The 17,065-nt window shown below is 43.1% G+C and overlaps 1 protein-coding gene across 2 annotated transcripts in view; it reads right to left on the reverse strand.

The window, feature by feature from the left end:
* MYLK (myosin light chain kinase) overlaps window positions 1-17,065 on the reverse strand; it is a 160,921-nt gene that overhangs the window by 68,297 nt on the left and 75,559 nt on the right. For both annotated transcript variants that reach the window (XM_056861086.1, XM_056861087.1), the window contains exons 14-15: window positions 12,071-12,151; window positions 10,654-11,693 (exon numbers count right to left, since the gene is read on the reverse strand). In XM_056861086.1, the coding sequence (XP_056717064.1) occupies window positions 10,654-11,693; window positions 12,071-12,151 (1,121 nt within the window). The remainder of the gene's footprint in view (window positions 1-10,653; window positions 11,694-12,070; window positions 12,152-17,065) is intronic.

Raw genomic sequence — 17,065 nt, forward strand, 5'->3', positions numbered from 1 at the left:
AAGGGACCACTTAGAGATTTACGTACTAGTGGAACCACTGGTTTGCCATTCTGATTGCTCCCCCAACACTCAGGTTTGGGGATTGTTTCGTCGCCTGACAGGGTAGTCAGCCAATGCCGGGATCTGTCCCTATGCCTCACCAATGCTCCATTCTGCTGTAATCAGTAAAGCTGTGGCCTTTGTCAAAACCATTTTTCTGTGTTATTTCTTCCTCATTTCCGTCACGAAACTGCTCTTGTCCTAGGACCGCAATGTTGCTATCTCTTCTCACAGGAAATATGGGACAGAATTTTTTACTGGAGCAGTACATGATGCAACCACATGGAAGTAGCTGCTACTGTAATTTCAGAACTGCCACACAGAGCTGAGTTGCACAAATGGCAGAAGTATGCATTGAGCTTCTGCTACACTATACAGTACAGTTGCCCATGTCCCTATGCTGATGAATAAGCTTTCTGAACATAAAAAGGTAGATGACCAGGGTCCTTCGCAGCATCTACCACCTGATCCTTGAACTACAGATAGCAAGGATTTTCTATAGGCAGAAAATCTGCCATCCACCTACTGCTGAACCACAGCTGAACCTAAAAGGAAAGGCAGAACATAGCAGACCTTTTAAGTGCACAGAAAGGCCAGGCTTCACTTGTGAGACATCCTGTCTTCGGATAGATACATCAGACAATATATTTTTTTAGAGGCTTGAAAGTGGTATGGTATAGCCTCTGCTCCCCATGAGTAGCCAGAAATATTTCTTCAGAAGCCTTTGATCAAACTGCAGGCAACCAGATTTTTGAAGACTCTCTAAAAATATTTGAACATACATTGTATTCTAAGACTGAGTGCAGACAATAGTATTTGCCCTGAAAATGATAATACAGATAAAAGAAGACTACTAAATAGATTTACTTGGTTCTCAGTGAAACAGAGCCATCAAATCCCCTAACATTTCTTAAAATATAGAAGACATTTGCAGGAAACAGCTTCCCTGTGTTTTTTTTTTTTAAAAACCCTAACTTTGCAGCACTGTTTTTGTTGAAATACAACAGAACTCCACAAAAATACATCAAAACTGATATCTTAAACACAGCTCACCTGTCCCTTTCTGCTTTCCCCATACTCAAAAATCAAATCCTTTTCCCATTTGCTATGGGGGGGGGGAATATAATACAATACCTGGTGCAAAGAATCCCAAACCACAGCTTGGCATTATGTGATTGAGCCTCAGTCATATGTGCTCCTTCCTCCGCCACTTCTTCTGCTTGCATGTACTAATGCACTTAGTTATCTCCTTTGTAGCGCAAACTATACTTTCAGACTAGCAATCTATGGTTTGTTCTTGCTTTCCAAATCAGGATTACAAACCAAATTTTAAATCACTGAGTTACAAGAAAGGCACAAACCATAGTTTGCAGAACCATGCTGATTATACATAGCCACAGTACATACACAATAAAATAACTGATGGGACAGTATTTTATCTTTAGATGTTTAATCCTTTTGGAGTCACAGTCTTCAGAAACACAAATATTCCTTTAATTTTTTTTAAATTAAATGTGCAAACACAATCAGCAATCAGACTGAATACTAGAGATTGAAGCACTTTCTAAAAGTCTTTTGCATTCTGTGACCTATGCAATAGCTGCATTCCCTGTTCTGGGAGGCCAAATGTCTCCTAACGAAACATTTGGTATTTCCTTTGCAAAAGCTCTCACTGACCTCCACAGATGAGATTATTTTCTCATAGTTCCGAGAGAGCTCTGTCTGGTGAGTCCAGTAGGAATTTTGAATCTTGGCACCTTACAAAACAAAATCCCAGAAGGGAGCCCCAAAGCATTATTACCTGTCCCCCCAATCTGTTTATATAACTGTCAGCCAACTAATAGCATGTCGTAAAGTTTACGTGTCTCTGTAAAGGAAGCATTATTGAGTCAGCTATACTAGTGTGTTAGCAGACAAAGAAGTATGGTCAATACGTTTATGGATGAAAACGTTTTGGGAATATTTGTAACAATGCTGTGGGATCCATTTTTTCATAGAGTTGAGGAAGGTTTATGTTTAAACATTTCAAACAACTCTCCCTGGAGTTTCTGTTTGGTTTAACCAAAATAGCACAACTTTGGCAAAAGAGATGTTTTTTTGCCAGCATGACAGTCAATGACCCTCAAAACAAATATGTAAAACTTTAAAAAACAGGGTAAGTCTTCTGTTTTACTTCCCCATTGTGATTAGCAAAAACAGGTTTCCCTCCTTCCCAGTACAAAACTCAAGGGCTGAACCTTGTGCAGTTTTAAAAGGCTGCAAATTCTGGAAAAGTATGCTGCAATCTGAAACCCAACTGGGACCAGAAGTTAACAAATGTTGGAGAATTTAAGGTTAACTGTCTTGACTGCCTCTTCATACGCTATTGTTTCACAAGTTAAAATTCAAGTGTGTATATTTCTACCTTGTAACGTGCAATGCAGCTACACATCCATTTTAGATGCACCTTCAGTTGGCCTCTGCCTGGGATCAGGTACCATTCGGCTCTTCTCAAACTGCTTCCCTCAGCAGACCTTCCACCAGGTTGCACCAGAGGGGCCCTCTAGAAAATCCTGCCTGGGATGAAATGTCATTTGACTCCTCCCCTCTTCCATAAAAGCAGCTTCCTCCAAGAACTGTCTCCTGAAATGGCTATTTAATTGGGCCTGGCCAAGAAACAATTATGTATGTTAATGAACTGAATTTACTTATTATCTTCCCTCCATGTTGTGTTTGCCAGACTGCATCCCTACTGGTAACCTATGGGAAGGTATAGGGTTAAATTTGTTTCATATAATTTCTACTGCAATGTGGGAAGCAGCCCCCAGAACTGTTCCTCACTGGGAATTATCCCCACCTACTGTTGTACTCTAGGTGAGATACTGAAGAACAGGGGCATTATCCTTACGCCCATTGCTGATGTCGTGAAGGATGGAGAGAAAAATCTGTTCAGTAAGACATCAAGGGACTAGAAACCTCTGTGTTGCCAAGCTATACTGTGTTCCATGGAATGGATCTAAGAAGACATGTGACAACAAAAACAAGATTTTGAGGATGAGGTTTTTGCAATTAATTTTACAATGCTATGTTTCAAACTGATAACTTGAGCTTCCAAATGTCCTGTACTTCTACTGAGTATCTGCTATAATGGATCATTCACCTATGTCTGTGTCAGACAAGCTAGGAAGAAAGAGGACCAGCTGTGATAATCCTCACTTTAACTGGTCGGTATGCACAGACTTTAAGAAATCTCTATCTTTTTAAAGCTAAAAACGTTTAGCCTTCAAGACAGCAGAAATTATACAGTGACTGTGAAAACCTGAGATGGGCTTCAGTTGCTATGGATTCTTATTTCTTTGTTGTACTACTTAAAAGCCAGTGCTATTTCACATGTGACATTTACCCCCTCCACATACACACACAAGAATGAGCATAAGCAGATGATGCAAGAAATCTTTGATCAGCACCCCCATCACCACCCCTGCCCGTCCAAGTCAAAATGATTTCGCTTGAAGACATTGTGGAGGCTTAATGGATCCAAGCAGACTGATAATGAATTGTGGATGACTTCTGTAGGTCACAGCCTTTTCTTCCTCTTGTGCCACACAATCCCACAATTCAAATGTGTATCTAGATCAAAAATCGGCAACTCAGGATTAGCCTTCCTAGTTATTGATAAGCAGCTCTCTAGAGGGATTAAACATTTAGCTTGTTACTGAAGTAAAAGCTCTTTCTAACAGAACAAAGGACATCACAGGTGCAAAGATCTGCTACCCAGAGGCAAACAATTTGCTGGGGAGCATGTTCTTATTTCCACTTTCACAGTGAATGAAAATGATCTAAACAATGTTGAAAAGAAGCAGTTAAACGCAGGATAGTATTTTAAAAGAGAGTTATAATACATGGAGGAAATGAAGTGCAATATAAAAACACAATAAGAGCAGAAAACAGGGTGTTGAACAATGACATACCAAAGGCATACCAAAACAAATCAGACAGGAATCATGCCAGATCAGCAAGATGGAAGCAAAATACTCAAGACCGATGGATAGCTGGTTTCTTACATCTGCCTTCACTAAGAAGGATATATTGGTACATCTTTTCCTTTCATTGAGGCCAGGAATACTCAGATTCTGTCTCCCTGACTGCAAAGAGCTTAGAATGCAAATTACATAGCCACAATAATTAAATTAAATAACCAGATGGTTTTTAAAAAGGTGGATGTCTGTTAAATAACCACAGTTTTTTAAAAGGTGGATATCTGTCAGAATAAAATAGGACTGATGTCCCATCCATGTAACAGTGACTAATTACAGCAGATTGTTCATAACGATCACACCAGAACAGCCACCTTAACAGCGCATTCCTGAGCCGTACCGGCGGCCACGCTGAAAGGCCTTAGGAGGCCGACGGCCTCCGCTGGTGCAGGGGCCCACAATGCCGGCGCCCAGAAGGCACATGCTGGTGTGAGTGGCCCCAGCGCCAGCGTGCAGGCCCGGCCGCTGGTCCCTGGCTGCCGCGGCAGCGCTGGGCCCGGCCGCCAGCGGAGCCTCCCACCAGCCTCTGGCTGCCGGCACAGGCCACAGCGGAACGCCCCCTTTTTTTGGGTTGAGATACACCACCTTTTGGTTGAAATATGCCACCTATGAGGGTTGCACGGTTTTTTGGGGGCTGGGTAGAGGTTTCGGCACTGCCGAAACCTCCTTAGGAGGCAACGCTGCTGGGTTGCCTCCTAAGCCCGGCACAGGCATTCCTCTCAGGAATGCGCTGTTAGTCTGTTTAAAAGAAATGGAGAAAAAGGTTTTAAGAAGCAACATACCTAAGGCATATAAAAACAAAAGTATAGCACAGACAGGAAGCCTGCCAAAGAAAAGGGATGGAAACATTATTTATTGAAGACCATAAGTTTTTGTAGATAATTTATTGCCAACTTTATGAAATGTGAAAGCGGAGTTAGATATAGGATGTTTACACTCAGTCATCCTGAATCTTTATGTTTATTTACTTTATTTATAGCCTAGCTTTCTCTGAGACTCAAGGTGGATGGTAAAATGTACAAGACAATTCAACCAGACAGCATAATGAAACAGGACTAGAATGACAAAAGTTATAAAAAAGCAACCCCCCCCAAAAAAAAACTGTCTTGAGAAATGATGTACCATAAAGCAGAAAGTGGAATATAAAGGTAGAAGATCCAGCAAAAGCAAGATGATACATGCAATAAACATTTCAATAAACCAAGATCCTATTCCCTTATAAAAGTGACCTCCCATGCTATTCCATTGTTCTATAGAACTGTAGACGAATCTCTTTACAGAAATGGCCTCCTGGACATTTCTGTTTTGCATGTTCTGTAAAATGATAGGGGGCCTTCTTAAACAACTCCCCCTTAGGCAAGCCATTCTACAAGGCGGAAGCCACAACAGAGGATGTGTCTATGTGGGCAGTTGTCAATCTTACTCATTTGCAGGGTGGCTCTCTGAAGGCTTTGCTCACATGAAGAAAGCATACAAGCAGAGCAGAGCAGGAGAGGCTGCAGGCCTTTAAAGGGACAGTTGCCTGCCATATATTATGAATTACAAATCAGAAAATTAATAATGTAGCCTTTAATAACAATTCCTATGGTAACTCTTGCCTGCAATAGATGTTGTGCACCTCAGACCCACCTCAGAATGAGTGCTCATGTAATTTGTGCACAATCCGCTTCATGCATTGAATGCATTATCAAGCAATAAAATCTTCAGCACAAATGAAGAAGAAGAAGAGTTGGTTTTTATATGCAGACTTTCTTTGCCACTTAAGGGAGAATCAAACCGGCTTACAATCACCTTCCCTTCCCCTCTCCACAACAGACACCCTGTGAGGTAGGTGGGGCTGAGAGAGTGTGACTCGCCCAAGGTCACCCAGCTGGCTTCGTGTGTAGGAGTGGGGAAACAAATCTAGTTCACTAGATTAGCCTCCCCCGCTCATGTGGAGGAGTGGGGAATCAAACCCGGTTCTCCAGATCAGAGTCCACTGCTCCAAACCACCGTTCTTAACCACTACACCATGCTTGCTCTCCAGTGTGAAAACAAATGCATGAGTGTCCATGTCATTTGGAACACATATGCAGCAGCCTCCGTGATACTGATTTGTTCCATGACACATCAGGGCTGCAGACGCAAGTCAAAGATCCAGTTCTGAGATAGTCAACTTTGCTCGGTCTGCTACTATCTCTGAATGGAGCCTCCCCAGATTGAATCAATACCGCAGAAGCTTTCTCCACAACACCTTGTTTTCTGTGTGCCTGGGATTTTATTGCCTAGTGCAACATCACTCACGATAGTCTATACCTGCAGTCTGTGATGGTACAATCCAGATATAGGTTTACTAGTTCAGCAAGAACTAGAGTTAAGAAAAAAAGTATTAATACAGGAACATTTAACTGGGGATACAAATGTTATGGCTAAAGCAATTTTCAATTATTAAAAAAAGTTAGAACTGGCCCTCATTTTAAATATCAGATGTCCTCAGTGGCATGTAGTGCTTTTCAAAACATTAAGATTGGTGTGCTAGTTATGATGCCTCATGGACACAGACAGGCTTGCCCTGTTCACCCATTCACTTATAACAACACACTTTACATGGGCTGCCTTTGAAGACTGCTTGGAGATTTCCACTTGTTCAACATGGCAGCAAGATTGCCAGCTTGGAATAGCCATTTTCAATGTGCCTGTCTGGTGTTATAATCTCCCCATTGGCTTTGAGTTTATTTATGTGCAGAGTTCATAATGCCAGATTTCACGTAGATATCTAACAATCAAGTAAGATTTTCTACTCCACTACCCGAATACCTCCCACTACACCAAGATACATAGGGCTAAGGTATATGCAAATGTGGAAGAAATCCAAGGTTTGCAGAAAATATTGGGAGGTAGCTAATTCCTCCCCAAAGAATACCACCTCTCTATCTAATGCATTTCTGCGGTGGGTAACGGCCAATGAACTGAAGCTTAATCCCATCAAATGGAGCTGCTACTGGTGGGCTGGAAGGACTGAGGCAGGAACTGAGGTGTCTCCTGTTCTGGATGGGGCTGCTCTCCCCCTAAAATGTATTTATTCCCTTGCCTTTCTCACCAGTGGGAACACAAAGGAGCAGGCTTGAAGCCTGGGGAAGCAGCTGGCCCTGGGCCTCCTGCTTGATAAGCAGATGGCAGGCAGTGGCCAGGAGCCCCTTCCACCACTTTCAGCCAGTGAACCAGCTGCAGCATTTCCTGGGCAGAAAAAGATCTTGCCACCATGGTGTAGGCCCTGGTAACATCCAGGTTAATTTACTGCAATGCCTCTACATGGGAGTGTTTGGAAATGACAACTGGTACAGAATGCTGCAGTGAGAATGTGGCTTGAGTGGGTCATAAAGTCTATACCACTTATTCTAGCTGTACTGGCTTCCAATTTTGTTTTTGGACTCAATCCAAGGTGCTGACTTTTAAGGCCCTATTCAACTCAGAGCCAGCATACCTTCATGCCTGCCTACTCCCCATCTGCACCTATCCAGCCATTATAGTCATCTACTCCAAATACTTTTATCATCTGAGGTGAGAAGGTGGCAACCAGAGTAAGGGCCTTCTCAGTTGTGACACCAAAACTGTGTAATTGGCTCCCCAGGGAGATTCATCTGTCCTCTCCCCGCCCCCATCACTGTATCCCACCAGCAGTTGAAAATGTTGGTTTTGTTTGGCATTCCCTTACTGACTCTCCTTCCATTTGTTTTAATTAGCTAATTTACCTATATACATTGTTCTTAAATTTTCTTTTAATATCTTTTAACTGTTGGCTGCCTTGAGGGCCCTAATTGCACAGAAACGTGGGTTATAAATATCTTAAATAAAATAAAAAATAAAGAATTTTTTTATCCCATACTTCCTTCAAAGAGCTCAAGGGTGGTGGTACAATAACACTGTGATGCTGGTGAGGCCAAGAGTGACTGGTCATCCAGTGAGTTCACGGCCAAGTGAGATCCAGAATCTGGGTCTCTGACCACTACACCATCCTGGCTCTCACTGGCCCATGCAGACATATAGGGGGAAAACTGGACTTACTGGGTGACTTTGAACCAGTCACTCTCTTTTGGCTTCACTCACCACACAGGGTTGGACTACAGCAACCCAAAATGGTACCTACCTATGGAATGAGGTGACTAGAGGAGGAGAAGCAGGGGCGGGGAAAAGGATGGGAGGGGAAAAATTAACCATGAGGGCTGCAAAGGGGGAGGGAGTAGGTAGGAAGAGCAGTGAAGGGGAGGAAACACCAGGTGTTCCTGCGTGAGGAAGCAGGAAAGAAGAAAGATCAGGAGGATGGTGACTAGGAGAAGGAAGACTACCAAGGAAGCAGAGACAAGGAAGAAGAAGTGTAGGCAGGAAGAGGATCCCTCCTTCCCTATGAGTCCTTGTGGACCATAATACCCAATGGACTGCTTATTCTTACTTATACTCACTCAATATTAAGATCACTTCAGAGGCTTTTCTCCAAGTTCCCCGCCAAATTTAAAGAATTAGGCAGGAAGATAGGGCCTTTTTGGTGCAGCACTGTTGTCATGTGACATGATCCCTAAAGAAGTTTACCTGACTCTTTCCTGAACTTTAAATGGCAGCTTACAATGGTTTTCTTGTATAAGCTTTTTAGTTAAGTTGCTATTTCTGTCTTTTAGGGCTAGATTTCTGGCATGTTTATCACCTGCATTTTTGGTATCTGTTGTTTCTGGGTGTTTCTGTCAGTAGAACAAACTGCTCCTACCTCCCCACCTCCTGCTGTAGCCCACTGATCTCCTTGAAATGCTGTTTCTCAGGTCCAACCCACTGTTTTCATTTTAATTAAAATTTTAATCTGTTTTAGAAAAAAATGTTTTTGGAAAGGTGAGATATAAACGTTGGGTTGGATTCTGTTGAAAGGATCCACACAAGAGGCTAGGCAATTCCTCCTCTCCTGTGGCAGCCCCCCAACTCTCTCCCACATGTTTCGGGGGGGGGGAGGCTATCCCCCAGGACCAGCATTTTAGGGGTCATTTGGGTCTGCTTTGGGAGAAGGAAGGCATTCTTCCATGCATAGACAGGATCCAATCCAATATAAACACAGAGTATAAAAACACAGAGCATTTAAAGAAATATCATGGTTACACCAAGAACAACAATTAACACAAGACTAAGCTGGTTGTCACGTCTCCCTGACTAACATTCATTCAAAGAAAAGTAAACTCTTGGATGACTTACTAACCAACCAACATAGCAGCCGCCATAATTCTTTGAGCAGAAATCCTTGTACCCAAGGATTTGTCTAGACCCAATCCCTAGTGTCCCTTTTGTTACCATCTCACACACCATTTGGTTCAACAATGCCTAGGCAGAGAAATTTGAGAAACAACTAAGCACTAAATCTAGCAGTAAATTTCTTGAAAGAAAAAGTTGGGGCCAACCTTGTCCCTCTGACCTTGAAGCTCTTCCCCACTTCTCTGGACAGATTTGCCTCACCTCTGGACAGTGAGGAAAAAAGGAACTACAGTATCTCTTCAGAAATGTAACATATTATTATTTTAAATCTGTATAATGCTTTCATGCCTGGCCCAAAGCTAAATCATAGTATCACATGAGTTTCAAGACTGCGTTCTAATTAACCCAGGCTGAACTGAGACCATGGTTTACATTAATTTTAAAAAGTTTTTCCTGTACTGCATTGCATGGCTTAATTATCCAAGGCAGTCTGATCTGTCAAATTTAACCCATGCATTCCAGACATCTGTGGTACTATTTTTCCTCCCTCATTGAATTTGGAACAACTTATCTGCATGGTCTAAACTGGTAGGAACAATTGGTAGAGGGGGTCTTGCTTCTTTGTACAAAGTGGTACTACATTGCCTTCTGGCTAACGCTGACTCTATGAGTTCAGTGAGGAGCCTTCCTTTCAAAAGGCACATTCTGAATTCTAATACATTGGCAGTGTATGAGGAAATAATTGTGATTAAATGCTACACACATATACACCTTGAAATGCTGCAGAAATCTGTAAGGCAACATGATAATCAATGTTGCTGTTGCTAGAAATTAAAACATCTGAGAAGAACATACTAAGTATTATGTTACTAAAGTGAATTCAGAGGATTCTTAACTTGGCTAGAATTCTAATACATTTTCTTAACACTATGAATTCCACTCTTCCCACTCATTCTGGTTTCCTTCTCTGCTCATATTTTTGAAGCAAGATGCATCCTAAAATTTTAATTTAGGTGGGACTTATACCTGCTGTGGGTACTAAAAGGGACACTTAAGCTAAAATTCATTATTATTGACAATTGAATCCTCTCTTGATGTAGACCCTGGTTTTCAGACTTTTACAACCAACATATAAAGTGAAATTCAACAAGAACCTAACATGATGCAACCATACTAAAATATACACCTGCTATTTGTGAGAAGCAAACCTTAAGAAATCATGCTCAGTAATACTGTTCCTGGCTTCCTGAACTGCAACAAAAGGCAGAGTTGGAAACAATTACAGGGATCCTACTAAAATATATACATAAACAGAATTAAAAATGAAATAAAAAAGTAGGCAATAAACAGCAGTATGCCATGAAGTTGACCTGCTGTTTCGTCAGTTTACCTTCTTGGGAGAGGACAATAAATTTTGATGATTTGATGACTTTTCCATCCAGAGTCCAGGTGACAGCAGCAAGTGGATCTGCAGAAACCTGACATTGCAAGACTAGTTTTTCACCCTCTGTTACATGGATATCCTTTAGCTTTTCTGTAAATGATGGCGCTGTTCTCTTAGGCTCTGCTTTGCTATCCTCTACCTTTTCTTCAATTATTCCTCCATCTTCTACTGGGCAATCTTCACAGTTAATATCATTCTTATCCTCTTTCTCCCCTGGTTTGGAATTCAGCACTTCAGAACTGGCATTAGTAGTCTGGGCTTCAGAGTTGGTGCTAGTGTTCTGCATTTTAGATTTTGAGATGGCATTCTTAGTTTCTGAAGTTGTGCTTGAATTCGGTGTTTTGGTAGTTGTGGTGTTGTTGTCCAATGTCTTGGACACTGGTAGTGTCTTAGCATTGGCACTGGAATCTGGTACTTTGGGCTTGGTGCCAGGTTTCTCCACTTCCAAGCTGGAGTTGGTATTCTGGGCTTGGGCACTGGGACCTCCATTTTCAGTTGGTGCCTTTTTCTTCGCCCCAAGAACAGATCTAAAATCAGGGGTGGCTGGTTTAGAGGCTGGTGCCTTTTCTGATACAGGTGGTTTGGGTGTGCCCTTCTTAGCCAGCACAGCACGGAAGTCCACCTGCTGAGGACTATGGACTTTCCTGTCCTCTTCCGACAAGGCCTTGGGTTTGACCTGCCGCTGCAGGTTAGCACGGAAGTCCATTTGTTCAGCTGGAATTTCCTTCAGCTCCTCCTCAGAAAAGCTTTTGGTGCTGACTTTCTTTGCCAAAATGTCACGGAAGTCAATCTGTTCAACCTCTTGTTGCCTCAGTTTTTCCTCTGTGCTCTCTCGGGTTTCCACTCGCCTTTTGAGAACCCCTCGGACGTCCTCCTGCTCTTCCTCAACTTGCTGGGCTTCACCAGTACTCCTTCTGAAGCCAACAGTGCTCCTGAACGTTAGCGTATCATGATCGTTAGCATCTCTTTGTTCCGTCTGCCTTCCACTGCAAGCAGAGAAGGGTTGGGTGTAGGGGGGGGGAGGGAAAGAGAAAGAAAGCAAGAACAGAGCTGGTTTAAAATATCCAAGAACCACCTCAGAGCCAGAACAAAATATGTTTATAGAAGGAAAGGTTGATTGGAAGAGCATGCTCCATTAGTTTATTGCATCAGTGATGACTTCAGGAACCATATAAGGGTACAAAAAAAAAGTTCTTCTCCACACAGGCTTGGTATTCTATGCTTCAGCTGTATGATGAAAACAATTTTTGGATCACATTTGGGGATTAGGCTGAACTGCAGCCAACCTGGGTCTAGAAGGGAAGAAAATTAGCTGAGCAAAAAATAGCACCCACCCATGTAAGTCCCTGGGAACTGTACTTACTCTCTGAATATTGCTTCTCTGGCAACTGTAGTTTCTCTTAGCATCAAAGACACCTGACAGCGGCATTCTCCAACTTGGTTCCTGAAAAAGTTACACAAAATTCTCTGTATTTTGTCTGTCTGTCTGCTTGCTGGAAACTGAACAAACAGCAATGATAAAGGATCTCTCTCACACTCTCATACACACTTCATGTTCTATCACTGAGTCACAGAAGATAAATACTTTGCTTATCGTTCCCCCCTGCAAAGATTTTCTCCCTGTTTTTGTGTAATTCATATATCCTGTGAAAACCATACAAACATTGTTAACATACTTCAAAAATAAAAAGAAACAAAAGCCCTCCCAAAATAAGTAAACCAAAGAAAAATAAATCTCAGAATCTGAAAATCCAAGCAAAGGGGGAAAAACTCCTTCCCAGTGTTTAAAATCTGTCCCAGTGTTTGTTTATAGAAGTCCAAGCTTTTAACTTTCCTAATGCTGAAATATTAAAAGCAGGGTCTCTTTCCCCTTTCCCTGCCCCCCTTTCCCTTCCCCTGCCAAACAGCACAATCAATCCTCATGGATTGTTTCAGCCTGTACTTGTTTATATTAAAAAAATACATAAAAGTGTCACCATATATGGTGCTGAGCACTTATTCTTCCTTTTGCAGAGGAATGCCAGAGATGCCTTTTTGGAAGTGACTCCCATTAAAAGAAGTAATTAAAATACTTTCCCCTCTCCCCCACCCCCATGTTATTCTTCATAGCAGATGCATCTTCAAATGGTTTATCCTCCTTCAGAGATGACAAACACACACAGAGCCAGATTCCACGGCTTTGGGCACTTATATACATATTGCTACCACATTCTAAGGAGTCCTTCATTTTAAAAGATGGATTGACCCTTTGCCAGCAGTTAAGGGTGGAGGAGATATTCTATCAGGGGATGGATTTTCTGGGGTTTCCTGGTTTAAGCTCAACCTCATGACTAGAAGAGAAGGATTTCTTTTTTAATTTTGAAAGATTTATATCTTTGGAAACATTCTCAGGACATTGGATGTAGAAATAGGAGCATGTGAACCTCCTGGGGTATTCTTTTTTTAATGAGCCCTATTCTGCTTTCCAAAATGGCTGAGATTTCAATCCATCATTAAAACAGAGATACCGGAGTAAAAGAAACCAGAAGGTCATTTAATTTTATCCTTGAATTGAACCATAGTTTTATGCTCAGCCTTCACAATGGATTAGAGTAAAACTGCAGCATCTAAAATGGTGTGCCAGAGCGAAAAGAAACTATTTAACCGATTTGAATTTGATTTTTTAATATACGGCACCCCAAGAAACTCCAGGTTCAGAGATGGAACATAAATCTCTTTTTAAAAAACCCAAACACATAGATCCTGATAAACCCATATTTTCTTCCAAATCACCATGGCAGAGATTATACTGGAATATAATTTCTATAAATTAACCAGCCACTGATTATATAGGTCTACATTAACTGTTGGCCCCGTGGCGCAGAGTGTTAAGCTGAGTTCTGCAGTCAAAAGCTCTGCTCACGACCTGAGTTCGATCCCAACGGAAGTTGGTTTCAGGTAGCCGGCTCAAGGTTGACTCAGCCTTCCATCCTTCCGAGGTCGGTGAAATGAGTACCCAGCTTGCTGGGGGTAAAGGGAAGATGACTGGGGAAGGCACTGGCAAACCACCCCGCAAACAAAGTCTGCCTTGGAAACGTCAGGATGTGACGTCACCCCATGGGTCAGGAATGACCTGGTGCTTGCACAGGGGACCTTTACCTTTACCTTTACATTAACTGTTAAGACACTCAAGAGCAGGCCCCTGAATCTCAGTTTAATTTATGTATTATATTTATATCCTACTTTTCCTCCAAGGAGTGTTGGTCAGATACCAAATCTATTTCACATAGCAGATAATCTAAAATACACAAACCTGGCAACCTGTGATATCCCATTGTTTCAGGAATTATGGTATAATCATGGTAGTTCTGGCTCTATCCTCAGTCCCTATACCACCAACATCCCTGTGAGATACTATTGAATTCCCGAGGAAACTACAACTCACTGACAATCTTCCAGAAAACACAAGCCTGGTCACTGTGGCTTCTGATTATCTATACACCAACATCTCCCACAAAGACAAGATTATAACCCTTTAGAAAATGTATTTCTGATAATGCAACACTCCAACTTGCCACCAAGGTTTGGGCTAATGGTACAGCCATTGCACTGTGTGGCTCCATAATATGAGCATACAGGTGACTAGGAGCAGCACTTCCTTAGCTTCTGTCCCCAACACCTTTCATCCACTTGAAATTTATCAATGCATTTTTATATGAACTAAGGGCTTACACAATTCCAGCCCAACTCAAACATATTCCAACCTTATCCCTATGCCCAATACATCTCATGGTTTGTAATATGAAGAGAGTCTGGATTTCCAAACTGACCCTGACCATGAGATGTCAGGTCAGGGGAACCCAGACCATACATATTACAAATTGTAACCCTGCGCCCACATAACAGGTCAATTTTCTGGATACCACAATACAACTACATGATGGACTCATCAGCAGAACCTTATTTAAAACAAACATTACATATATTTACATGTCACCAATTATCACCTAGAGCACAACACACAATCTATCACCTACAGCAAGGGTCCCCAAATGTGGTGCCGGTGGGTGCCACGGTGCCCACCAACACCTTTCCTGGAGCCTGCCAAGTGTTTTTAGAAAGTGAGTGAGGCCGGTGGGGCTTTTGCCCAGCAAGGCTTCTGATTGGCTGTGCAGCTTTTTAAAAATGTTGCGTTGGCAGCAGCTGCCACCACAGCACAAGGATCTTCACTGTGTGACTGAAAGTAAGCTGCAGCACCATTTTATGGCTGGCTCTGCCTCCTGTGACAGCCATTGTATGGCAGCCATCTCGTGCTGTGCCCACCACACTGTCTCAGTCTTCCAAATGTGCCCACACCCTCAAAAAGGTTGGGGACCCCTGATCTGCAGCCAAACATGGTTACAATCAAATTTGCTCCACTTCTTCATCCTCTATTGTAATATATGCCATCAAGCATCATCAATGGCGTACATCTTCATACATCTAACAACTTTTTTCATTTCTGCGTGTACTGATGGGCTACACAGACATCCCCCTGACAAAGGGAAAACAGAATGGGAGAAGGGCTGAAGCCCTTTCTATCCCCACATTGCAGTCTCAATCCACATTGAGAAAGTACTGTATCAAACAGAATAGCAGAGATCCTGCCTTTGGGTTCATTATCTGCTTCCCAGTTATATAATCACTGTAAGGTGTGCAAGCACTGGGTCATTCCTGACCCATGGGGTGACGTCACAGCCTGACGTTTACTAGGCAGACTTTGTTTGCGGGGTGGTTTGCCAGTGCCTTCCCCAGTCATCTTCCCTTTACCCCCAGCAAGCTGGGTCCTCATTTGACCGACCTCGGAAGGATGGAAGGCTGAGTCAACCTTGAGCCAGCTACCTGAAACCGACTCCCGTCGGGATCGAACTCAGGTCGTGAGCAGAGCTTGCACTGCAGTACTGCAGCTTACCACCCTGCACCATGGGGCTCTTATAATCACTGTAGCCTGGAAGGATTTAGTGGCCTGTACCCTACAACTCCACTGAGCAAAGTTTGAAACCTCCTCCAGCCAAAGGAGCTTTCCTCCAGCTTCAGTAGTTTCCCCTTCAATGGAAGAGCCTCATAAATTGAAAGAAGGCTTTTTAGACTGGAGGAAGTTCCACCAGATTAAGATGTGGTGTGCTCCTTCAAGACTTCTCCACAAAAAGGCCTAAAAACTCCCAGGGGAGTAGTTTACAGATTTTACGGTGCTATATTGTGCCAAACATGACAGTGTTTTTAAAGCAGTTGCTGATATTTTTCCATTCAAACATAACTTTTTTTGTTGTTGTCAACACAAAATGTCTTAAAGGAAAATTTTGCCAATTATTTTTAATGTCTAAAAGCATGCAGATGTCTTTATTAGGGCTGGATCTTGGGGGAGGTCTGGAGGGGGCACTTGCCCCGGGCACAAGGGGTGTGTGTGCCAGCGAGGGAACATGGGATGGTGAGAAGAGTCGCTGCACAGGCACAGCTGCCGACCCATGGCTTGGCTGGTGCGCATGCAGCCCGCCTGCCCTCAGCTCGTATTAGTCCTTAGCATGGGGAGGGGGGGGGGCACTGGGCAGCACACACACCTGAGCTGAGGGCGGGCAGTGCATGCATCAACTGGGCTACAGTGGTGCTCCTCTTTTCTGGATGCCTTCTGGTGCCCCCTCCTCACACCCAGGACCAACCAGCATGAGCTACGGGGCAGATGGGCACATGGAGCGAGCACAAGCCAGGCCACGGGTGGGCAGTTGCACCCATGCTGCAGTGCTGCACTGCTCCTTTTCCCCATGCTTGCTGGCTGCTGCTCTCCCTCTCTTTCTGTGGGGGTGGCTGCCAGGCGCCCTGCCCAGGGCATTTGTCCCTGCCTCTGGCCACCAGTGCCTGATGCCAGCGCATAAGCGCATGGCACACCCCTGCCCCGGGTGCTCCTTCCCTCAGCTCCATGCCTGGTCTTTATCCAGATACGAAGCTAAGTCAACTGGTTGCAGATTACCTGAATGAGTTTAGAGAAAAGCACTTGGGGTACATTTTAAAAATATGGACACCCAAGTAACCCATGCTTGAAAGTGAGGGGAATCCTGCAAGGCAGGCCCTCTAGGGTTGGAGCAGGCTCTGGCTCCCTGTACTTCTCAATTTCTAGAAATTAAAGCTAAGCTTGGTGATCTGTCAAGCAACTAGGGTCATCCATGTTTCCAGAATCTATGTCAGCTATTGATAATTATCCTTTCATCAGTTGGTAATTGGTTCTCCCGAATAACTATTGAGATGAACCAATTCAGTCTGCCAGGTCACTCCTTATGACAAGGGTTGCCTTTTCTTCTTTTGACTTCAATATTAGTACGCATATGTTGAAACTCAAACCAGACCA

Source organism: Euleptes europaea, chromosome 15 (assembly GCF_029931775.1).
Source record: "Euleptes europaea isolate rEulEur1 chromosome 15, rEulEur1.hap1, whole genome shotgun sequence".
In the NCBI taxonomy this organism is placed as follows: Eukaryota; Metazoa; Chordata; class Lepidosauria; order Squamata; family Sphaerodactylidae; genus Euleptes; species Euleptes europaea.